At 38.6% G+C, this 25,823-nt stretch overlaps 1 protein-coding gene across 2 annotated transcripts in view; it reads right to left on the bottom strand.

Annotated features, from left to right (window-relative positions):
* Positions 1–25,142, bottom strand: part of zgc:77151 (uncharacterized protein LOC337153 homolog) — a 37,219-nt gene extending 12,077 nt beyond the window's left edge. For both annotated transcript variants that reach the window (XM_067491765.1, XM_067491767.1), the window contains exons 1-8: positions 25,026–25,142; positions 12,272–12,424; positions 9,078–9,185; positions 4,274–4,484; positions 3,946–4,176; positions 3,356–3,462; positions 2,860–3,007; positions 2,089–2,141 (exon numbers count right to left, since the gene is read on the bottom strand). In XM_067491765.1, coding sequence (XP_067347866.1) covers positions 2,089–2,141; positions 2,860–3,007; positions 3,356–3,462; positions 3,946–4,176; positions 4,274–4,484; positions 9,078–9,185; positions 12,272–12,424; positions 25,026–25,046 — 1,032 coding nt within the window. In that variant the 5' untranslated portion in view covers positions 25,047–25,142. The remainder of the gene's footprint in view (positions 1–2,088; positions 2,142–2,859; positions 3,008–3,355; positions 3,463–3,945; positions 4,177–4,273; positions 4,485–9,077; positions 9,186–12,271; positions 12,425–25,025) is intronic.
* Between the last annotated feature and the right edge of the window lie 681 nt (positions 25,143–25,823).

The following is a 25,823-nucleotide window of genomic DNA, read 5'->3' as shown; positions in this document are numbered from 1 at the left end:
ACGTCGTCTTATCTCTATCTCTGTTTTTTTTCTTTGTTTGCACGTAGGACGTCCGTTTGGGCTCAGTGTCGAGCTGCAGAATAAGGGTAATACCAATCTGCAGGGCTGGCCAAGAGTATCAAAATGATAAATATTGATATTTCTACTACTATCAGCAAGGAAGGAAACACTTTGCTCTGCTGACCTGCCGTGTTCTGCTGAGCAGCTCTAAATAGGGATGTTCTGAATTCAATGAGTGTCCATCTAGCAACTCTTATGACGTCCGATTGACACAATTTCCTTGTGTTGTGTAAAAATCTGACGTTGCTCCTGTTTGTAGCCTATTTGCAGTTTGGCAACGATGTGCGTTTTCTTTATTCTGGCTTGTTATAGGTTACGTAACCCGGCTGCTGTGATCTAATAGGACGACTGTACTGCAGAGAAAAACCACGTATTCACTGATTGAAAATTAAAAACTTGCATTATTTAATCAAGAACTTTATGATCATTATGGGAGCACAACAAAACTGTATTAGTGTCAATCTTCAACAGTGGGTAACACGTATTTAAAAATGTGAAGTATAAATATATGATCTACATGCTAAGATATTGACCTGTTACTAATGATGTGCAACAGGATACAATGAGAAATATGAATAAAGAATACAAACATATGCCATATGTTGTATAATATGATCAATTTATCAGAGTAATCATGAGGGTTTTCATTGTAATGATTCGTTTTTTAACTCAGTGGTACTGAGCAGACACCCGTCTCTCTGGTATTAGAATATAAATATCTACAGCATTTAAACTTCTACCCAGCACAGTACATGTACATATAAGCAACGATATGCAGCGATCCAAATGAATAAGAGCCTGGACATCATCGACTACAGAATAAAAGAGACGCAGCCCACAACCTCCCCTAAACTAGCTAAGCATTGCAGTTTCACATGTCGAGTTCAATGTGTTTGGCCTAAATTAATTCATGACCAGCAGCTGTTCTTTGTTAGAATAAATGAGGAGTGAAATCAAGTGTTACTGCAGCTACAGTGTATGAGGTTAGAATGATAATTACATTTATCTGAACCTCATTTTTTTATTTTTTTTTTTTAAGTGATGGCTTGTTGCGTTAGCTAGAGTGGTGTGTGTGTGTGTGTGTGTGTGTGGGGAAACAATTAAATACATTATACAGTGTCCCATTAGTGGTGTAACACCCCATTATATAATACAGTATTGTTTGGTACAAGGCTCAGTTCAGTACAGTGGGTGGAGTGAAGAACAGAAGAGGCCTTTTGTTGTAAACAGTAGTGCTGAGCTCCAACTGTACAACCCGCTTTAGTCCCATCTGCCTCTTTTCATTAACTTTAATTTTGTTGTGTATTTATTTACTGTAATCTGCTGAGGAATGACCGGAGATGGAGGAAGTAGTCATCACTTAAACTCCATTAAAAGTGAATGTTTTGACTGGTGGATGCGTGGTAGAGCATTAGGTTGGGCTGCAGTTGCAGTTGGGCAGCGGGTTCGAATCCCACCCCACAAGGTGTGGCGCCGCCCAGCCACCAAGGTCCACCCTGGTGGAAGGGCTTCGCCAGAAAGGGCATCTGGTGTAAAAACTGACGCCAAATCAACGTGCGGAACACATTCCGGTGTGGCGACCCCTGAAGGGACAAGCCAATTTACGATTGATTTATTTTTGTCTTTAAAATCTGACATAAGTTGATCTTACAAGTACTAATAGTACTAATACAGCAAATGTGTTCGAAGTATTAAAAGTACTTCTGCGTACTAGTATTTGACATTATCTGATTGTTGGTGCTCTAGATGGAGTTACTCTGAGGTAGACTTACAGTCATTAGTTCTAGTGGTTTCCTACCTAGGGGTCCGAGCCCTCCCAAAATGACATTGAGTGGACAGTAGCCAGTTCAGCTCGTTTTTTTGCTAAGCTAAGCTCACGGTTGCCTTTAGTAGCTTAATAGTTGTCAGACAAAAGTGTTTTCAATCCTCCTATGTATCATCTCTACAAGAAAAGCAAAACACATCATCAACAGGTCAAATTAAAGTTAAGTAAAGGTTGACTGAGCTAAATTAACAGAAGGGACTCACCTTATTGTAGCCTCCGAGCCGTTTAACCACAGAGTACATGAGGAACAGGTCAACTGAGCAGAGAGAAAACACACACACACACACACACACACACTCAAAATCAGGAGTTCGGATATGCAAATGTGACATGCAGAGCAGATAGATGTGCAAATCAGGTTGTAATTCTGAAATAAAACACTTGGTAGGTTAATGGACTAAACAAATACCTTCTAATAAATGTCCTTGATGTTCTCTCCTGCTTTTACAAATAAAACAGCTGTACACTCTGGGTTTGCCCGATGTTTTAGTCATAATACACTGATCTGATTAAAATTATAATGAACCTGGGGGGCATTAAGAGAGCAGAACCACAACTCACTTGATCATTTTATACATTTACATATTCAAACTTTTAGTGCCTCCAACTTTAAAAACTATTATTTGGATCCTGTCTCCTTCTGTTACATTCACCACCAGAAACTAAAAGGAGGACAGGAAAATATTACAACAGTAAAGAAAGAGGACATGATGAGATGGGACATTGAACAGAAGGAAGACAGATAGAACAATAGTGGTAGACAAAGACGGACAATGAGACATAAGACATAGAAAGAAAGATGACAAGACACAAAGAGGGTGAGGAAGACAGACAACAGAGACAACACAGAAGAGAACAGAAAGAAGGGGAGATGAACAACAACACAGAAAGAGTAAAAAGGGACAAACAAACCCAGACAGGAAGACAGAAAGACTCAAAACAGACACAGAAGGACAAAGAAGAAAGAGACCCACTCTTCTTGAAGCCGAGGTTGGGGACTTTATGTATGGGGGAGCCGTGACGCTCCATGAAGCCATAAAGCTGATCCAGAAACAGCTGCTCCTCAGGGTGAGGAAGCCAGTTGGCCTCACAGCCGACCTCCACGCTGCCCATCACATTCTCCTGAGGGAAACACACACACACACAAACACACACACACACACACACACACAGGCTTCAGTAACCCCCCGTTACAGTCGACTATCTGGAGAAAACGGTCATGTCACCGGGAAACCTGCTTTCTCTAATCAAGGTAGCAGAGAACATGTCCGTGGTGAAAACTACAAACTCTTTGAATGTTTGTCCTCATGAACTGACTGCAGTTTCTTCATTATCTTACATATGACTCAACTTAGAGACCTGATGGTTAAGGCTCATATTACATAGTCCGACAGCCCCCCCCCCCCCCAACTTCATCAATTTCCTAAACCAAATTACAATGTTGGTGTTAAGACATTGTAAAGAACAAACCTTCATCCTATCGATCCAGGACTCTGATTGGCTTGAGTTAGGGGAGTCTTTGCCATCACGGCCTCTCCTCTTGCGAGGTCGTCCTCTGAGACTAAGAGACGGACACCCTGTAGAAAAAAACAAAAACGACAAAATTTCATTGGTGCGTAGATGTATATCAGATCACTAAAAGTTGTGGATTCATCCTCTGGGGACTATGAACGTCTGCACAAATGTTAATGACACCACGATGCACCAAGTGATGGATACTGATTCCTTCTTTTAGTTTGAAAGTTTTGTTATGCGTCATTTTCACCAATCACGTCTAAATCTGACGCCGGTAAACTTCATTCTTTATAAATAACCAACCGATACTAAACTAGAAAGACAAACTTAAGTAGGTCAAATGTTTTCTTTTAGATATCTGGACAACAAACTCTACTGGTTGTTTAGTAGGTACCCAAGCTGAAATGAATGTGGTCTAAATTCTCCTTCATGAAGGCAGAATATGTGGCAGAGCGGTTGCATTGGAATGTAGATGTGTACCTAATAAAGTGGCCACAAAGCATAAGAAAAACCTGGATCGTGGTCTGGTTTCTGGTTGGACTCACTGAACTGCCAGGAGAAGCTGGCACTGCTCTCCAGTGTCGGGTGGTTGAACGTGTCCCTGCAGTACATGACTCTGGCGTTGGGCAGCGCTCGAATGGCTCCCAGGGCCAGCAGGTGGGGGTCCTGCAGCCCCTGTCCCCTCGCTCCGTCCTGGATTCGTCTTTGCAGAGAGCGGAAGCGGCAGTACTGTGGGTAGCTGAGCACTTTGATGCCCTGATGCTCCACCAAGCCATCTGAGAAAGAGTTTAAGAAAATACACAACATGAACCACACGCCAGTCTGGGGGGAGTGTCGGCTCTGAGGTCTCAAGTGTTTTCCACGGTTTCTTACTCTCGGTTTTGTGTCTGGTCGGCTCGCTGCTCTTATCTAGTGTGTTGCTGCTGCTGTTAACATCTGCACCTTGTGGAGGTTTGTGGAGGCCATTGGTCCCGCAGGGCGGCGGCTTTTGGCTGCTTCTCCAACCTGCCGGCCCGGCACACGACCATTTCACTAGGTCATCCACCCGAACCACCATCTTCCTGGACACTGCCAAAACCTCATCCTACACACACACACACAAAAATGAGCCATTCTGAGGATTTTCTGCTGTTTTTTGTCCGAACTAGTTTGTGTGACCAGCTTTATTAAATTCCTGTTTTCTGGCACAAAAACACAACAAGTAACCAAACCGATAATTTCCTATATGACAAATGCTTGGTTAATTCTGGTTTTACACACGTTTGTCCAGATTGTTGTTCTAATCACTACATCCATGAGTCCAAATGTGATGAAATTCTCTCTGGGCATTTCTGAGACATAGGATGGAGATGAGGTCACAGTGACTCACAAACCTCTCAAAGTGATGAAGAGGAAAACAACAGTTGCCTAATCAAACCCAGACTGAGCCAGAACAGAAATAATTCTAATATTAAGAGTTAAAAACGTCATAACATAATATGCAAAGCTGCTCCCTCACAGTCACATGTGCAGGTAAACAGAACAGGTGTGTCAGCTCCCTAGAAGAAGAAAATGTCCCCACTGGTTTGTGGTGAAGCCTACACACTTACGTGAGGACACAAAAAGAACCTGCAGAGTGTCAGATAAGACTTAACCAAATCAAACAAAGTGCTTTTATAAAAAGTGATTCTGTAGATGTATTTTTTAAAAATAAAATAAGTTATTGTTTAGACTTTGTGCCGGCAGGTGTCATGACTCTGATGAATTTACATTTAGGTCATTTCAATTACTGACTCCATTGTGCGTGGAGAAGGTTCCGGAGTATTTGCATTCCAGTGCGATTGCACAACATTTCCTAAATCTTAATCAAACTCTGAGGCAAAAGCCACCTGATAAGCTACGTCATTTTCTTTCTTCTCATAGTTTCCATTATTTTTTATTATTCTCTTTTTGGCTTCTTCTGGATTTGTTTTATTTTACTGCCTTTTATGGCAGAGAAACTATTCTCAAAAAATATATAAATCAGTATATCAACTTATTTCTCATGCCATCTACTTCCAAAGTGTATTTGTGTCTCAAAAATAAACAGTTTTAATCAGTCATAAAAAAAAAAAAAAAAAAAACTATGGAGAATCATTTCACTGAACAGCTGCCCTGTACACAAATCTTCTTGTTTTAGCAATAGTCACTCTCTGGAGCCATCTTGTGATCCACATGATCCGTTTGTGCCTGCTACAGCAGCTGGATAGAGTTACTTGCAGATCTTGTTCGGCTAAAAGCTTTGTTTTAACCTTTAAAGTTTGATGGAGATGGGAAGAGATTCAGATAAAATTACCTGGAGAAATTTAAAGCACACTAGAAAAAAACTACTAACAATAAATCGACAAACAGTTTTCCAGTGGCTCTGTGCGAGATCTGCTAATCCACAAGCCGGCAAACCCAAATCAACGTCCAGTCACACTCACAGAGGTGAGGCAGCACTGCTCTACTGCTGAGCTCACAAGCTGAAATTCAACGTGACGGCTTTCGACTATTCTTCTTAAATATGGTTCTTGAAGAAAGACCTTTGGGGAGTTGGCGTCATTTTGTGTTATGTGCCAAATTTGAGTGGAAAAATGCCAAGTTCATGTTCATTCACCTGATGTTTTACAAAGCAACTTCCACTTATAGGATGAAGACACATGTCCATTTCTAAAAAGTGTCTTATCTTTGAGAACATTCAGAGTAGAGGAACAGCAGAGACCTTATGCAGATGAGCAGGGCAGCCTGTCATTCTGTACCAGCACTTTATCCCAATTAGATCAACCACAGCTCATTTACATCCATAGTCTTGGTTGTTTCAATTTATTTGACCTAAAACATTTATCACATGCACAGTGTAAACGTCTGAGTCACAGTTTGACACAGCTGAGGTCTCCTAGTATTCCTGCTGGTCAGCTTAGGTTCAAACACATCAACCATGAGGACGTACAGGAACTGTTGGAACCTCATGACTCATGAATCAATACATTGAAAGCCGAAATATTTTGATGTGGAAATTCACATTGACTTTTTAAAAAAATGGTCAGAAATGCACCCCATGTATTTTACATTAGTCTTATGTGTAAAGTCACAAAGGTAACCTGAGTAAAGTAGCTGAGTCATGCACTTAATGACCTTGTGTGTATGTGTGTACTTCAGCGTTTAAACATTATGGTAATTATACCCAGCTACATGTCAAAGAGAAAAATTATATATTCTATATACACATTCTTAAGATTGAAACACAATATAACATTTAAAGCATTGATTTCCAAGCTTTTGGAGGCTTGGAGCTATTAAAAACAAAACCAAACAAAAAAATTGAAATATAGAAATAACTGTATAATTCAGACAGTCTCACGTGTCTCTTCTATAATGGTGATTTTCTCTGTAAATCTTTGGTTCAGCAGGTGAGACCTGCAAACTATTAAATAAATTACAGGGAATTGTATGATTAAATGATTAAAAATGACCAAAGTTATTCTTTAAAACTAAATTCATCGACAACAGTTACTGAAGTAACAACCACAGAAGCACATTTTACTTGTAACCTTCTCTGCTTAAAATGAAATATGATTTTCAATGCAGCATTTCCCCCCCTTCAATCAGGCAGAGGTGATTTGCAGCACATTTACATAAAGAGCTGCAAACCCCTGCAACATTTGGTACCTGGTGCTTCAAACGGAGATTTATTCAATTAATCTGAAGGAAGAAAACTCCCTTTCAAATCTCTCACAGGCTGCATCAGGGACAAATGAAACATGATGATGATTTATCATTAGACATTACACCAACTTAAAAATCAGCTCATTAACTTTGTTTCATTGTTTAATGACCTGATTTTATTTCCTAATGTTTAATCTAGGAAAACTGAAACGCATGTGGACAGACGTTGGCAGTGGAATCTCTGGGTTTGAAATGTGGAAAATTTGTTTTCAGACGAGTCATAGTATTTACATTAAAGAAAATGTAATGTAAAATTAAATTGTCTACTCCTGTGAAAATACTGTTTGTTCTTCCAACATTAACCGATTTTACATATGGTCTTATAGAAATTAGATTTTTAATTAGTTTGGTCATCAAACAATGCAAATCCAAGTTCTCATTAAAGAATCAACTATGTTTTACATTGTTGAGTTTGATGCATTTTACAAGGATCAAATGTGCAGTGACAATGGGAATTAACCATGATTAGACAAATGATTAGACATATTATAAGTCTAATGTTAGAAAGAGGAAAAATTATTGAATTGAACTCTTTATGCTTAACCTCAGTATTCTAATATATATATTTTACTCTACTGATCCATATTTTAGTGGTGAATGGTTTGTTCCCACTGCATTTTACTTTCTATGCATATTAGTGATGGAAGATAATAAAATGGTGCATTATTAGAGGTTAGACCTTGTTCTCTGGAGAGTTAATTGAAAGCTACAGCTGCCAAATTAAAAAGGATGTACATACTAATGCAGCAATATGGTAATACAGAAATATATAGATTTTTCTTACTTTTAAGTGTATTTTGAAATTACTTTGAGATAGTTTTTACCTACTTGGTTAATAGTCACTTGAAATTGAAATTGAGCTATAAGCCAATATGAATAACTCTCTGAGTGAACAACTGTCACACTGAGTGTAAAACAAATTTTATGTAAATGTCTGTATTAAGTAGAGTTGAAACTCATTTTTTATGCTCCATTTAGTTTTAATACTTCCACAGCAAAACTAGTTTTTCTTGTTTATAATTAGCGACACAGAGAGGCAGCTTCATTCATTCGTGGTGTAGTTGTGTAGGCATGTACACAACATATTTTTATAGAATCAACGAGAGTTTTATCTTACAACCAATAAAACAATATGCATAAATACATATGCTATTTACTTATATCTGTAAAATCAAAAACAAAACAAAACAAAAAATCAGCAAATAGATTTACACAAGACATATTTTCCTTTTTCATGTTAAAATGAATTTGTTAAATTCACATTGTCATCGTCTGGGCTCCATGTCTGGATCTTACTGTGCAACGTTCAAAGGCCCCTTATTCTCACTGATCTCATGTCGCTGTTTAAAGCTGCAGAATTCATTTGTGAAACAGGCTTTTCGCTATTTGGGATCAATTGGCCTGTGAAATATAAGTTTATCATTAAAACTTTTTTTTTTTACCTGCTCTTTATCTCACTCTCTGGTTTTGTGGGCAGTAATTTTCTCACTTTAATAGATTACAATAAAAAATATTTAAAAAAAACCCCCACAAAATTACACAATTGAGGATAATTTATTTTTAATTCTTATATAAATATTGAAACCTTGATTTCTCCCACGCTTAGTTTATAAAGGCCTACATTGACATTTGATTAATTTTGATTGCTTATTTTGGGAGACTGTGGTGCAGGAAGGTAGAGCGGTTGTCCACCAATCTCAAAGTTGTTGGTTCAAACCCCACCGCACATTTATTATTAGTCTTATGGCCAAACTAGTCATATATTTATATGAGTGAAGTAAGCAGCACCTGCAGGTTTTCACATTTTTTTGTGATCGTCACAGCTAAAATGGCTGATTTCACAACAACCCCCCCAATTATTTTTTAAAACATCAAAACATGTTTGCAATTGCAAAGTTGCAAATTCATGGAGAGACTGAGTGAAGCAGTCTCCGCATGAACTTTGACCCACCTCTCCATGCTCCCTAGTCCGGCCCTTTGGTGTGTCCTCGGGTAAGAAGTAGAGCCTGGCGCTGGCCAGCAGGTGGTGTCGTGCCTGGTCCTCCCACAGTAAGGTCACCTGCACATGAAGGAGGACACACAGTCATGTAAATACCTCAAACATAACACACTGACATCACAACGGGCGTCTCACAAAGTGATGTTTTGTGTGAAGCGCGCTGCTGATAAATCTGTGTGTTAACACGCACTTCAGCAAACAGGAAACACTTTCTGCAGGTTGATGATAAGAAACAACCCGATGCTCGTGTACACGTGAGCATGTGCAGGACAAAGATTGTGACAGCAGGAAAAAGACAGATTGCACATGGAGATGCATAGAAATTCATTCAATTCAAGAAATTCATATCTTTAAAGTAATTCAGTGTAAAAACTAAAACTTTATGATAGAAACGCTCAGGATTTGTCAGCTTTGATCAGATGATGGTGATGATATTTAATTGGTGGTCAGTTGGTGCATGTGCTTTAAAAAGGTGACTCTAAAACCACCAAAACATTTTGAGCTGTGCAGAGTTTCTGGGGCAACACGTCACCCAGTGGAGCAGGGTATCTGGCTTTTAATGGAAGAGGTCTACAGCAAAGCGAACTAGCTGGTCTTACTGCCGACTGATGAACACTACCTGTGATTAGAAGCACTTTATTGTTTGTTTTAGTGTCTGTTGGAAATATGATTTGTTTACAAGATGACTTAAGGTCAGAAGAAATGTCAGATAAATAGATGGAAACTCATCACAAATACAAGTTAAATATACCAAAATTTACTCAAACGTTATAAAATGATGATGTTCTGCTTTTGCACTGAAAAGTGATGCAATAATTTAGTGTTAAAATGCAAAACTTCCTCATATATTTGTACAATAAAAGTACAATGCTGTAGAATTACCCGTACATGCTTGTTGAGTCATCAGGGCTTTATCACATCATCATTGCTCAGTAAGTCGACAGTCAAACCAACCAAGAGCTGATGGTTTATAACAAGTCTTATTTACTGAGACAGAATTTGTATTTTTATCATTTGAGCAATTACAATAACTGTCAATACAACACCTTCAGCCCAAATCCACCGTGATCTCATTAACACACGTCCTTACTTTTTCTGCTTGCGACCTAAATTGACTAAATTTAGCCTGGCCGTGACTTGCACTCAATAAAACATACCATTAGTCATCTATAGGGCAGGAAAGCAGGAGCTTTAGATGTGCAGCATCTAATTTCAGTGTGTAGATTCAGTTTAGGTGAAAAAGGGGCACGTGAATAATTTTACATAAGTGTAAAAGAAAATCAGCTTATTCTTCACTGTTCTATATTGTCTACTGTGGCTCTGTGGGAGCTGAACCCCGATGATGTCATTGATGAGGTCTTCGTGCTTTGCACAGTTTTACCAGCTTTTGTTCTGTGTGACCTCGCTGTGAGTAGTTTAATCCCACCTCTGTCATTTACAGGCTTATACCAGTAAATCATTGCAGAGTAAAGTAATTAAGTCTCCATTTCGCATTTGTTGTGTTCATACTGAAAACTCGACATATTTAGATCCAACTTGTTAATTTAACACTTTATACTTGATTGTATAAAGTTGTAAGACACAAACCTAAAATGTGCAGGCCCAGACCTACTTACAGTCCATATAAAAACATGTTGCTTTTGAATGAAACGGCAGCTGTGAAACAGAGAAAGGAAGCTGCACCAGTTAATTTTCAGTAGGTGCATCACGAGCAGAGACACCTTTCACACTTCTACAAGCACCAAATTTTGGAAAAAGTAGTTGCATCACAGGTTTCTGCTCAAAACCGTCTTTGTTAAGGTTTCCAAAGATCTGTTAATGGCTGCTGGACTCTAAACCATCTTGGTCCTGCTTGATTTGAGCACAGCTTTTGACACGGTTTTGCATAACATCCTATGCAAAACAGCCTAGCAGCTATTTGATACCGACACTCCTCTTGTCTGGTTTACTTCATACCTCTCGGATCGTACCCATTTTCTAAAACTAAACATTTTATTCACAGCCCTGTCCTGTCACTATCGGTGTTCCACAAGGCTCTGTTCTCGGCCCACTCGTTTTTAATTAATCTCCTCCCTCTTGGGCATGTTTTGAAGGAATATTGTATTCACGTCTGCTGCTATGCAGATGATACACAACTTTATATATCCACCAAGCCTGACTCTGCTGTCCCACCTACCTGTCTCACCAACTGTTTATATGAAAAAGAACTGTGTTTTACTTTAAACCTTCTTCAGCTTAATTGAAACAAGACTGAGTTTCTTCTGATAGGCATCCACCCGGTCAAAGTCTGAGACTTTCTCCCGTCCCATTGATGGGTTTTTCCTTCCCCACAGATTAGGAACTTGGGTGTTCTCTCTGATAGCACCTTATCTTTTGCACCCCATGTCAATAGACCCACAAAAACATGTTACTTCCATCTTCGTAACATTACTCGCCTACGTCCTGCTCTAACACTTCTGTCCTTATCCACTTTCTGGTCACTTCCTGTCTTGACTACTGCAATGTTCTATTATCTGGTATTTCACACAAACTACTCTATAAACTTCAACTGGTTCAGAACTCTGGTTCTCATATTATAATCCAGACTCCCGTAACACAACATGTCACCCCCACTCTTCAACTGCTTCACTGACTTCCCATGAAATATTGTATTGACTCCTTACTTTTAAAGCCCTTCACAACCTTGCACCACTTTACCTTTCAGAGCTCCTACAGTCATATGCCCCTTCGTGTACTCTTCGTTCTTCCACTATGGGTCTTCTTTCTACACCCACTGCACATTTGACTACCATGTGTTCTAGGCCTGATTCTTTATCCTCATTTAAATTAGGATTTAAAACTCAGTTTAAAATGGCTTATTCTCTGTGATTTCCCACTTTTACTTAGTTAGGCTATAAGGTAATGTTATTCATAGTTCTTGTGCTCTTTTTATACTTTTACTTACTGATTGTTGCTTCTTTTTACAGTGACCTTGAGTGACCTGAAAAATTAACAATTTAAACATGATGCCTGTAAAAGTCCAAAAGTCTGTTTTAAGGCAGAGACTTCTCCGTGTTCATTCTTGTTTCTGTCAGATTTACTGATGGTCCTTCATTCATTGAGCTATAAACATGATTACAGCATCTATAAAACTTGAGGTATCTCACCTCAGCGATGCACACAGGATCCTGCGGACCACAGCGGATGAAGTAAAACTCCCCAAGCTTCCACACCTTGACAGGACCGTTGGGTTCGGCTCTGCTGCTCACCGACTTGTAGAAGGCGTAGCTGCCCCGCTGGCAGGAGGGAGCACCCAACCACTGATGGGACGACAAGAGAGCACAACAAACACATCATGATGAGAAGAGTTTGTGGACCAATATGCCCCCATGTAATTTTAACAGTCAGACTCTGGCATTGAAAAGGTTAGAGACAGCGGATAAATGTCACAGGGCAGAGCCAAAGAGAAAGCAACTGTGAAGTGAAGTCCAGCGCTAATGGTTATACATTTGTATTAATGCACATTATTTATGCTCCAGCCCACAAATCAAGATAAAGATGGCTTAACAAAGTGTAACCTCCTTATTTTATTACAACAACAGTAAAATGTATCAAATAAATTGTGACAACTATGGGACTGTCTTTCTTTGTGTATTAAGAAACAAGAAAACACCTCAGTGATTAAAATATCAAGTTCAGTGCCTGGGTGTTCTCACCGTGTCCTCCCTACATGGGTGTGTTCAAGACACAAATTCTGCACCTCTGGCATCAACTCCTCTGACGAAAAAGTTGCACCATCTTGCAGTGAGGCAGTACTTTCACATGTATAAACAGCATCCAGAGCAGGATATTGTAATATATTAATCAACTCGCAGAGGAAATGTTAAAATTTAACTGCTCAGACCCTTTAATTTCTGTAGCCTCTGCGAATATGTTCATATGTGTTGGGAAATTGACAACAAATGATCAAGAAGATTATGATGCTAAATCATCCCTCTGTGTGTGTCTGTGTGTGTGTGTGTACTTGTCTTAATATTTCAGAAGTGAATAAATGAAACAGGTGACTCTGCAAACAACCAGCTTCCTCGTTACAGTCACATGCGTCTGGATCAATTTGTTTAAAATGCCTGTGCACCCTTACCATAAAGGGTAGATTAATAAACTGTATTCTGCTGTTGGACCTTTTCTTTTAGCTGGGTTGTACAGTCCAGAGCCTGACCGCCATCATAAAACCATAAACTGCAGTTAATCACTGAGTATCTATAATGCATTAAAGAGGATCCTCATTATAGGTTTTCACTTCTGTTTCCTGCTGTTTCTGCATCTCTGCAATTGTGTTTATCAATGTTCAACCGATGTGTGTATAGTAACCAAAGGTCAAATATTACATTTGCAGAGGTCTACACACACACACACACACACACACACACACACACACACACACACACAGCAGAAAGTCATGCAACTTCTCTTCTCAGGCCAGATATAAGAGAAACCTGCAGCTGTGTTTGAGAGTTATTACATCACTGCTTGTATTTACTATGCACAAATTACGTCTCTATGCAGAATCCGCCCTTAACAACACAATTAAAAAAAAAAAAAAAAAGAAAAAAATTTATGCAGTGGTGTAATATCATTTATTTATACACACACACACACACACACACAAATGTAAAATGTATTTTCATTAGCAAAGTCTGTTTTTTTTTTTCTTTTTTAATTATCTGCCTTTAAATCGATTAATCAACTGGTCAATAACATCTAAAATATTATTTATATCAAAATTAACTGTGGTAAAACCACAATCCCAAATTGCCAAAGCCCAGGGTGATGTCTTCAGATGTCTTTTGGCAACAAGTTTTACTTTGAAGCAACAACAGGAAGTGCAAGAACAACATGTCTACTGTTCCTGCTCTGCAGCACTGCTTTGTCATTGTGACGTGTTGGACTCAGGTCGGTATTTTAGGCAGTTTAAAAGCAATAAGCAAGAGGTTATGATTGGCTTAAAACATGGCTGGATGTGTTTGAGATTTTTATTTTTATTATTTTACAACTGTTTATCATCCAGCCTGTGTAATGTCTAAATGCACTAAACCCAAACATATTTACTGTACAATGATTTAAAATGGAGAAAAGCAGCAAATATTCAGAATAAATTACTTCGAAGTATCTTGTCAAATGCAGACAACTCCAACTAATCATCCGTTTATCAACTAATGGATGAATCAATTGTTTCTGTGAAACAACTTCAGTCTCTGTGCTTCCAGTTTCTTCTCTCTGGTTTTCATTCATCCTAAACCGAAACTTATTTAAGTCTCTGTTGGTCAGAGGAAAGAAACTAAAGATGTCCTCTCCAATTCTGAGAAAATAGGCGAGAAATGTCAATAATTTAATTCTCAAAATAGCTGCACGTCGATTTCCTGTCGATCCACCGGGCAATTTAACAACTGCAGCTGTGATAACACAAATCACAGATAACACAACCCTGAAATAACTGGCAGTACTTCACAAACAAGGACAGGCTGTTACCTGAGTCCTTGGTACGTGCAAAAATAACAACTTTACATTAGCGAGGCAGAGAAATAAATCTCCAAAAAATTAGGTGTAAGAAAGTGCACAGTTTGTTCACCCCCTGACAGAACTCGGACCAATCGGACAAAAAACGACACAATCCATGTTTCTTTAGAAGCAGAACACAATGTTGTACTTAATAGACACTGGTTCATAAACTCCCCTTTCTTTCTATGATATGAACATTTTCAGACCGCATGTCCTGCTTCGTGAGCACAGAGGTGATGTGAGATGCTGACGCAAAACCCCCATTTTCACTTCTGTTTATGCCTCCATTTCATGTGATTTAAAAGAGATGGATGTTTTTGGAGACGGGGCTTTGCAGTAAACTTGTAACTTGCAGTGTTTTAATTTTCTCCTGCAGGTGGGTCTTGGTTTTTAAATGCACGACAGAGCAGAAATATGGTGAACTTGTCAGATGCGTGTTTAAAATGTGTCCAAATTAACCGAAAATCACCAAGGAGCTTCATTAAACTTCATTACAGCAGCAGCTTGTGGAAGGAAAAGTTGTTTTCATTGTTGCCTTTTTGTCTTAATTCTGCACAAATGAACGAAATTCTATTTTATCTTATACTTGAGTAAGAGTAGCTGTAGATCGAATGTAAAGATACTACATACAAGTATCATTCATGCAAACTCCACTTATGTACAGCTTCACTGGGAAAGTGCAGCTCGCTGGTTCAAACTACAGTTGGAGAGTTGAGTCCAGTGGATTCTAATCTTTGGGCTCCTCCAAAGGGTCAGCAGATACATCTGAGGGGTCGTGAGATGATGAATGGGAGAAAAAAAAAAAACGAAGTTCCGATGAGGCAAAAATGCCTCTGCTAACAACGGGAACATGAGAAGGGGCCCAGCTTGTGAGGGGTCACAAGTCAGAATGGCTGGTGGCCACTGGTTTAATGTTTAGCGAGACTGTGTGTGTTCTAAAACTGTCTCATTTCAATAGTAGATTTTAATTTCTAAACTACGAATGTAGCAAAGCAACAATTAGTTAAAAAAGGGCAAATTAACTTAGCAAAAGTACAAATTATGAATACCAGTGTGAACTAGCTTGCATTCAATTCCCCCCCCCCCTTGTTTTGTGGTGGTCAGCCTGTTTGTCCTTGTACTGTAAGAGACCGGGAAAGAAATGCTAATCATAGGATTCTGACAGCAATTTGATTTCTTTGGGAAGCTCCAGTAAAGGAAAAGAAAGACATGCTGCTTGAGGGTCCTGCTGTTTCACAGCTGCATTACACACCTCTGGTTACCTGGATCAGGTGTGTTTAGTTAATCAGAAGCTGCGGCAGCACTGTGTAACACAGGTACAGTTGGAAAACAAGGAGGGTTTCAGCCCCCCGAGGAGCACGATGTCCCCTTCCCTGCTCTGTTCGAACAACGTATGAATATTTCAGACCTGTTTGGAGTCATTACTTGATTGGCTTGAATATAAAAATTAATTTGCACTCTACACACTCTTGGTGCCCCTATTTTAAAAATTCAGGTTGAATCAGTCATTATGCAGCTGGAGACCATAAGACCCTCGGCTCACACTGCTAAGTTAACTACTGTTGCTTCTGTTTTGCATTTCGTGGTAAAAGTATTTGCTCGTTTGCTTCTCTGCGTTTTGTGGTCATTAAGCCAACTTCATAGTGTAGATTAACACCTTTCATAAACTGACTTATTTCAAGCACAAAAATCAGTGTCAGATTTAAAAAAACACGTCTATTATTGTTTTCTTTGTGAACTGGCGTTTGGATGCACTTTTACTGCACTAGTTCAAACAAATTAATATCTTGATTCAGTGCAACATTCATAGGGAAAATCTAGAACTGAAAAAATTTGCTTTGATGAAATGTTATTGTTTACATTGTAAATACAACTTGCATTTAAACAAACAACGGCACTTTGTTGACTTTACGCATTTGCGAAGTTAAAATAGTGAATGCAAAATGTCTATGTTTTATTACGATTTGTAATATTTTTGCAAAAGCTGGTATTTTCAGTTACATGCAGTCCTAACACAGAAAACAGATTGTTTTCCCTTATTGTTTCTATAATTGGAGCTGAAATCTCTAGCAGAGTTTTACAGATTATTCATCAGGTCACCTGGCAAAAGTTAACCTCATGTGGAGCTTGTTATTAAACCTACAGCTCAGTTTACACTGTGCTCTCACCTCGTAGGTGTGGTGAGGAGCGCTTGATTTGTCTTAGGTGCACCGTTTTTCCCCTTACTTGACTTTCTGAAGTCAGAGGGTGTGATGTGTCGTACTGAACTTTAAAAATCAAATAAAATTGACATGTTTGGCGGCTTCTGTCCAGCGTTTGTGGATGATGACATGTCTGGAACAATGAATTGAGCGCACCTCCGAAAGCCAATACTGTGTCTGCTGCTGCTGCTGCATGAATAAACCTGCTGCTTTGATTTCACATAAGAGGAAGTGCGAGGAGCCCCGGGCCCATGACACCCAGAGAAGTTTGTTCTGTTTTTACATTTTAGCTTTCCCCCTCCACAAACAAATGGAAACGGCTTTAAAGCCAGCAGAGGGCTTCACACCTCTATCAGTGGACACATCTCAGTCGTTGGTAGGAGACCAAAACACGTCGTCTCTCATCATCTTTAAAGGTCTGTGACATATATAATAATCTGTATCTGTCCAGAACCAGTGAGCTGCCATTTTGGATCCTGAGCCACAGTTTCCCGGGTTGGGTCTGTGTGAAGGTGGGAACATTCAAATGTGGAAAATTCAACAAATGTTTGTAAAACTCCTCGTTTTACACAGGACCACATTTGATTAAATGCTGACTGTGTTTGTTCACTAACCCACTGTGTAGGACACATCAACTCCAGGTCCCACATCTCTGGTGAAACTTTCAGTTCAGGTTTTTGCGCTTTAGGTCAAGTTATTTCGGTCGACATTACATTGAAGTTTTGCAAACAACATTTGTGTTTGTTTAAATATGTAGAATTAACTATAGACATGAGTTGAGCTGTTTTCAGGACCCATTGATCTATGAATTCCTTCCTCTTCAGCAAAGAATTTGTTTTGTCTATTAAGTATCATGAAATAATGTCTAAATATGTTGTCTGCTTGTATCCATAACTCCAAAAACAGAAAGATATTAATGGTTTAACCATCACAGAAGGCAAACATTTATAGAGATCAAGAGAAGTTTTGTCTAAAATAAAAATATTTTTTTAAATTATATATGTTTTATGTATTTATTAAGTTAAAGTTTTGTTTTGTACAAATTGGAGATACCACAATACAATACTTGGTATGCGCTTCAAGTCGGGCATATTTTCAAAGGAGTTGGCCAACACACAGTAACCCTGACCCAGTTTGACTCCATTGACTTTTACACTTTGGAGTTTTAATATCCACCATACAACCTACTAAATATTTTTTAACAATCCATTAACTAGAAAGGTGTGTGAATCTTGGGCTACTCTGCACACACACACACACACACACACACACACACACACACAAACACACACACACACACACACACACACTTCAGCTGGTTGTTTGTGGCCCCTTTCTCACACACATTTGCTAATGCAAGGCCTGACATTTCAAACTGAAGATACCACTGAAATGCTAACAGCACGATTACACAGTCATTTCATCCAGAACAACAGTTTTGGCTGATACCCTGTAACCTGCTTAACTTAATATTTTGCCTCTAATATTTGGATCAAAACGACTGTATGAAAAATACAGAGATATCAGCCGATCAGCCGATATTAAAGGCATCAGACTCTAAACCAATGGATGGGGAAATTCCTAATACAAATACATTTGCTCCTTCTTTCCTTCCATTTTAATTTGTGCATTTGTCTCCATGTTTTTTGCAGGAATTGTTTCAGCTAGACGGTGCACGTGGGATTGCGTGAAATAAAAACAGTGGAACATGACCTCAGGTTTTAATAAATATGATATCTGTTAGCAGGACACGTTTTAGGATAATCAAACGTAGTATCTACGACAGATTTGTACAGTTACATAGAAAATGCCAGAAATCAAGGCAAACTGCACATACCAACTGGTTCTACATGGAGAGGGGGAGAGGGGAGAGGTGATCCAGGTTTTACAGCCCTGGACTAAAACGCTGCTGTTTTCCGATTGTGAATCCGTCACAAAGCCTCTGCTCCTCTGTGATTCTCTGCTTGGAGCTGGAGGCGAGGAAAGTCTAAATTACAGCAGCTTCACACGAAACATAATATGCCACCCTGCAGCTGCAACATACTGCAGCAAATGACCTGAAATATTAAACAATTATTTCTCAGTGACAAAACTTCAAACTGAAACGAGACCATTACAACACCTGCTACTTATTGTTTGTGTTGAGCTCTAACAACTGTTATCGTTATTGAATAATCTGCCAAATAGTTGGTCTGCAGATAAAACCTCAGAAATTAATGATGGTGAGAACAAAAACAAAACAAAAATGCTAATAAATTTCCCAGAGCCCACATTGGTGTATTTCAAAGGTCTAGTTTGAACCAATCAACAGGTCACAACCCAGCAGATCCTCAGGTTGGAGCTGCTGGTTTATTTCTTAGCTGATCATCACCTCACTAACTGAACAACATGATGGCCGTTCTCACACTTACTAAACAATACCAGCGCCACATTTTGTAATGAGGAAGAAACATGTCACCCACAGCAGCAGTGTGACTCACTGACGTGTTCTTAATAGATTTTGAACAACAATGGAGCTCTGTAGATTCACAGGCATTATAGGAAACATAATTCATTAGGGTTTAGACTTGGTATAAAATCCCCAACCTTATGCTTAACCAGAATTTTAAACTGCTAAGTTGGTTATAGGGTGAGAATTCCAGTTAGTGAGTTACTGAAAAACAAAGGACTGTATATAAAGCATCAACATAAGTTGATTTTTATTTTATTATTACAGATAAAAAGATATTCATGCTTTTTTTTTAAAAAAACATTTTGTTCAAGTCACTGTGTTTTACTGCTGTCCTGTGTTATTATGTAGGTTGGAGTATTTACAAGTTATAAGTTACATTTACTCCTAAGTTACATAGTACTACTACTTACTAAGTTACATATTACTTTTACTCTGCTAAATTTGTTCTTTTAGTTACTTTTACAGATGTATATTCTTAGTAAGAACTAATAAAGGATGATTTATTGTTTTGGAGCAGCTGTTTTAAAAGCAGCTCCACCTTTGGCTGCTGCTAGTTTTATTTCACACCAAGTAACAAATCTTTGTGCTCAGTTGTATTAGTCACCATACATTTTCTCTGCCATCTTTTCCCCCTTTAAACATTTCTCAAACAAATCTGGTCTAGACTTGTTCCTTTGTTTGTACTTCAAAATTGGAGCATGTACTTGAGTAAAGAATTTGAAATGGTAATTCTACTTGTAGTGCAGCATTTATGTGGAGAGTACTTTAACTTTTACATGTGTACACCTTGTGGTTTTGACTGAATATAAACCGAATAATAACTCAACGAATCAATAAATTATTATAGATTATATGTTTTTAGAGCAGTTAAAGAATCATTTTCTTACTATCTGAATGATCGTTGCAGCTCTTGAATTGAGGCTGTGCAGCTTTAAGTGTAAAACACGTTAGTTTCTTACATTAATTTAAGTACAGCAGGCAGAAGTTACATCCACTGATCTTATTATCCATGTGAAATGAAAGGCCTAGTGTATACACTCAGGGTGTGGTCGGCTCTGCAGCTGCTGTGCATTTACTCCTGATAGAGGGGGCATGAAGACTCACAAAATAAGATGCATATACATTATTTCCCCCACTTTCTGCACCAGAAACGCTGTGTAGAGGCATCTGTCTTAAAGCGAAACCTCTTCTAAAACAACCTGTCGTTCCTGTTTGTCCTACAGCTGCTGTGAAGTTTGAGCTCCTCACCTCCCGCTTGCTGCCTGAAAGCAGAATGTCCTCAAATTCTCATTCCTGTGTTGATCATCCACAACCCCCACCCCACTCAGCACGCCCTCCCCCACCCAATACCCATAACCCAGCACATGCAGCACCCCCTCCCTCCCCTACCCGCTGTAGCTCTGCAGACCAGCTGCAGCAGCAGGGCTGGGATCAATTTTTAGAAAGATACTGAATAAACGTCACAGCAGAAAGTACGCACACGAGCGACACACAGAGTCAAATAACAACGTTAATATCACTACAATTTAAAAGCAGCCACTGTGAAACAAAATGCAGACTCAGAGCATTAAATTACGTCACACACACTAAATTAAGGGCCCTGTGGGAAAAACGTATGACAACGGAAATAAACAACATCAAGCCAGACAAGCTCAATATCACTTATACACACACACCAATCTTGACAAGAACATGATATTTATTTTAAAGTGAATATTATGTTGAGAGGAAAGCGCTAGACTAGACAAGGTCACTGCTAAATATCACCCACTACAGGACTATTGTAATGATACACTGAGAATCACACAATATAAACCTCCAACAGCCACATAATTGAATTAAAAAAAAAAAAAAGATAAAAAGTCCCAAATCAGTGCTGCAAAAACACTGACCTGTGTGTCGAATCATTGATAAGCAAGACAAAATAACTACAGACTAAAAGACTGAGTAACACAGAGGCCATGAATGGATTATTGAACAAACTTACTGAGCATTGACCAAGGGGCCCAAGGGGTCATGGGTCAGAACCTCTGATGTTACCAGTGATATTTCTTGTTTGAAAATGACACAAAATGACCACAAACAGATGCACAAACACATGAAATTGAAAATAACGTCGCACTACCCAAAAGAGACACATACTGTGCAACAGCATGAAAATGTCCAGAAAAAAAAACGAGACAGGAAGTAGCTAAAAACTGTAGAGGAAATGTCCAAAAACAGGCAGGAAGCATTTAATAACAGAAGACATGTCTAAAAACAAATGCGAAATTACCAGAGACTGAACAACAACACCAAGAAAAAAAGGTTGGTGTTGTTCTGATGAGCTAGTTATAAAGAAAGTATACGCTGGTCCATGAATATTGCTAAACTATTAGCCATTGGTCAAATATATTTTTGTATTAATAAGGTTATTGAGCAGTCATCACACAAGTAGAAAATAAAAATAAAAGTCAGTATGAAGCTCCACAGAACATTTATTGGAATATTAGAAATGTTAAAAGTCTTCAGGGATCATCTGGAAGCTCTGCAGTAACGTTATTAGTTATTTCATATAATTATTAATATAAATTAAGCAACTTTAGGTGGGGCCTGGTGGCTCAATGGGTGGAGCATAGGGTTGGGATACCGAAGGCCACAGGATCGAATCCCACCCCTGCAGGTGTGGCGCCACCCCGCCGGTCCAGAACCCCGATAAAATGGAAGGGTTGCGGCAGGAAGGGCTCATTGGAAATCTGTGGCGACCACTGAAGGGACAAGCTGTAAGCCGTGGACCTTTTATTGACTTTAAGCAACTTGACTTTGATAATTTAGTAGAAATGATCAAATAAAGTTAAACAGAGCTTTGTGAGGCCACATTTTATCCACTAGAGGTATTTTAGAGATTTATGTTAAGTTTAGCAAAAGGACAAAGTCAGATTGCGTCTCCATATGGATCACTGGACTTGCCTGTTTAGACACCAGTATTATTATACTCATATCCACCAAATCAAAGGTACAACTAAGTGGTTATTGGCTACAACTACAAGTATACACTGTTAGAAGAATAAGTTCAAATGAATAAAGTCAATATTCAAGTCAAATGTTCTTAACTTAAGAGATTGAATTTCTTTCCTTCTATTTTTGGTCTGAACTACAAACATAAGCCCCACCACTAATCCATCTTTCATGAAAACAGACTCAAAATATACATAACATAGAACTTTCATCATTTCACTTTTGTCATCATCTCTCACCGAATAATTCATTAAACCTCTGAGCTCAAGTCAACTGCACGTTAATTGGAAGGAAATGCAGTTGTTCACAGAGAGATGATAAATCTATTATAAAAATGTTGTGTCCATATCCAATTTTAGACATATGAGCAGGGAAAAAAAAAAACTTTTAAACTCAGCCGTTTAACCCCAGACTGACTATTGTACATATATACATTATGCTGAGAACTTAATTAGTACCATTAGTACCGTAAAGAGTAGCAACAAGTGTGTATTTAAAGTAAACATACCATTATTTTTGTGCACTTTAAACTCTAATTATAAAGAGCAGCAGGAGCAATAAAACTAATGGCAAAACCACGTCAATCCAAACTGAGGATTTTTAAACAAAGCATCAAAATTACTCCATATATTCTTTCTGATTATAGTAACTCATTAAAGCTGTTATATATGTTTCTATTCTTTTTTTGTTTAAAAAGATTTTTCTAATTATTTGTTGTATTGATTAAATGTAATTAATCAAGTACAAAGTGAGATACCTTAACCATTTAGCTCATATTCGACGGCTAAATCTAGAAACCTGGCACAGTTTCCCCTGAATAAAATGTTTAAGTGATTAAGCAAAATGTTTCTGTTGCGTCACTGATTCCTATTCGAGCACAAAAAGAAACACAACAGGATTAACTCACTACGGAGCTCTGCAGACACTGTGTCAGCCCCAGACTGAGTAATGTGCATATGCACCAATCAGCCACAACATTACTACCACCTTAATGTCCTGGCTGATCACTGTATGAATTGTGGTGGGAACTTAATTATAGTGACAACCAAAGGTAAATAGTAGAATCCAGTGAGTACAGCGCAGGATAAACATATATTTGGTTTTCTATAGGTGTGTTATATGAGTATCACGGAGCTTCAGTCTGTATCATTACTTTTTCCTTTTTTTCCCCCCTTTTCTTTTTTTTTTTTGGCCCTGGGGGAGGGTCAGCTGAAGCAGTGCTCCAGCCTAGTGGTGGAAACGAGGCAGGAAAATAAAAGCCACATAATATAATCTGAGCAGCGAGAGGCAGCCCTCCGTCTAAAATGTGAACACACACGCACACACGCACACACGCACACACATTCATACAGAAGAATTTAAGATGGAAACCCTTAATCTGCACCCTGCCTACGTCAGTTCTCGTGATGTTTCTGGTAATAATGCAGTGAGATATTTTTTTTTTTTTTTTTTAAAACACAGTTTTCAAGAGGGGAAGGAAGATAGGGAAACGAAAAATAAATACATAAAAAAAAAAATCCACAGACGAATAATAATAATTATAAAATATCTCCTGCTTTGGCCAATAAATAAATAAATTAATGAATAAAATGAGCCTACAGAAGTGACCTTGGCTATATCCTGTTATTCAAAAAGATCACAAGTTCACCACTGGGGAGAAAGAAAAACTTAATGCTGCAAGAAATTATTATTTAAACTGAGATATTATAAAAATATACAACCACCATTGGAATATTAAATATCCCGCACGCCACACACGAAGGATTCCTGTGCAAATAAATGATTTTATTTCGACTCAAGCCTTCATCTGTGTGTGTCCTCTGGATGTTTCCTGGGTTTTAGGAAGAACTAATCCTCGATGTTTCAAGTCCACAAAAACTCCACATTTACCCTTCACACACACACACTCACACACACACACACACACACACAATATGAACATTCCTCCTTAAACTGTGGCAATTACGCCGGAGACAAAATGTCGGAGAGGATTTGATAATAATATCAATATGCTTCGTATTATAAGCAACAGTAGTGCTGCTCCACCTAGTCCCTGTCGAAAAATATTTCAATCTTTAATATCACGTCGGTGTGTGGAAATTAATTTCAAAGGCCTTGCGGTGAAAACGGGAAATGTCGATGCAAAGATTTGCCTTTTTTGGCTTGAAAATTGGAGCCGCTTAAAAGTTTCCTGATATTTCCAGCCACGCAAACGGCCAGAAATTTAATTTTATTTGGCCATAATGTGCTGCTGGTGTGGGTGGGGGTTGGTAGCCGGAGGAGAAGCGGAGACTGTCGACACGACACACAAAGAAATTAATCATTAACACGGCAAAAATATGAGAAATATTAAACTGCAATTTAACGACTGGCTCCCTGGTATCGACCGAGGCGACATGCTCGGTGTCACCGCCGATTGTTTGCCCGAAAAATACAAATATCTGCGGCGACATTTCCACCTCTGGAGGGAAAAAAAGTTGCGCCTGGTTGAATAAAGTTGTAATTGCAGTCGGAGCAACTCTCCGTGCCTGGGTTTGGTTGATATGGGAAAACAATCAATACGACAGGCTCAAACTAAATGAAATTCAACGCGGAATCGGCCTTTAATTCGCGGCGAAACAAGGCTATAATATTCCCCCATCAACAGGTCAGAAACCCGCCGGCTTTAAGTGCCAGAAAACGCCATTTATTTGGAAATTATATCGGCTTTACCTGTATTGCATTGTGCTCCATTGCAGTCCTGCATTCCCTCTCTGAGGCCCCTCTCCGGTTACACCGCCGGGACTCGCCGACACACAAACAAACGCACCAGTGAAAAAAAAAAATAGAAGCCTGTCCTTTTTTTTTTTTTTTTTTTTTTTTTTTTTTTTTTTAAGTGGAAATGGGACAGGATCTAGGTGTGGCCAAAGTTTGCCACAGAGTCCAACTTAATGTTAAAGTCACAGAGAAACGGCAGTTGGAGCATCTTTAGCTTCGGTGGCGTGACGTATTTCCGCCTGAAACGGACTGCGAGGGCGGGGTTTAGTTACGAGCAACGTTGGAAGAAAAGTATTGCTACTTTTTTTTTTTTTTATTTGAGCAAAAGTCGCAACGCCACCGTGTAGAGATACTTTGTTGTATGTCGAGCAATCGGAATTCAACTCAAGTAAACACTGCTCCATCTTACAACGTGTGCACATATTTTACTATGGTTATTATAATTGAATTTTAATGTTTTAGCTTTATTTATATTGTATGACTTTGTATATATGTGATTATGTGGAACAGCCTCTGCAACAAAAAAAGTTCCGTTTGGGGATTAATAAAGTAACAATGTGTCAATGTGAATCATGCTGATACAAGTGGAGATGAGTTTGATGACTGGATTTCAACTCTGAAATGAATAAAGTAAGGCCAAAAAATTTTATTTGTTTATGATATTTTGTAGTATATTATCAGAATCTGCAACAAAAAAGTTATTAGTTAGCTAAAACAAAGTATCAATAGTATTTATATTTGTATCTGAAAGTA

Source organism: Channa argus, chromosome 22 (assembly GCF_033026475.1).
Source record: "Channa argus isolate prfri chromosome 22, Channa argus male v1.0, whole genome shotgun sequence".
Classification (NCBI taxonomy): domain Eukaryota; kingdom Metazoa; phylum Chordata; class Actinopteri; order Anabantiformes; family Channidae; genus Channa; species Channa argus.
This window is presented reverse-complemented; position numbering and strand designations above follow the sequence as displayed.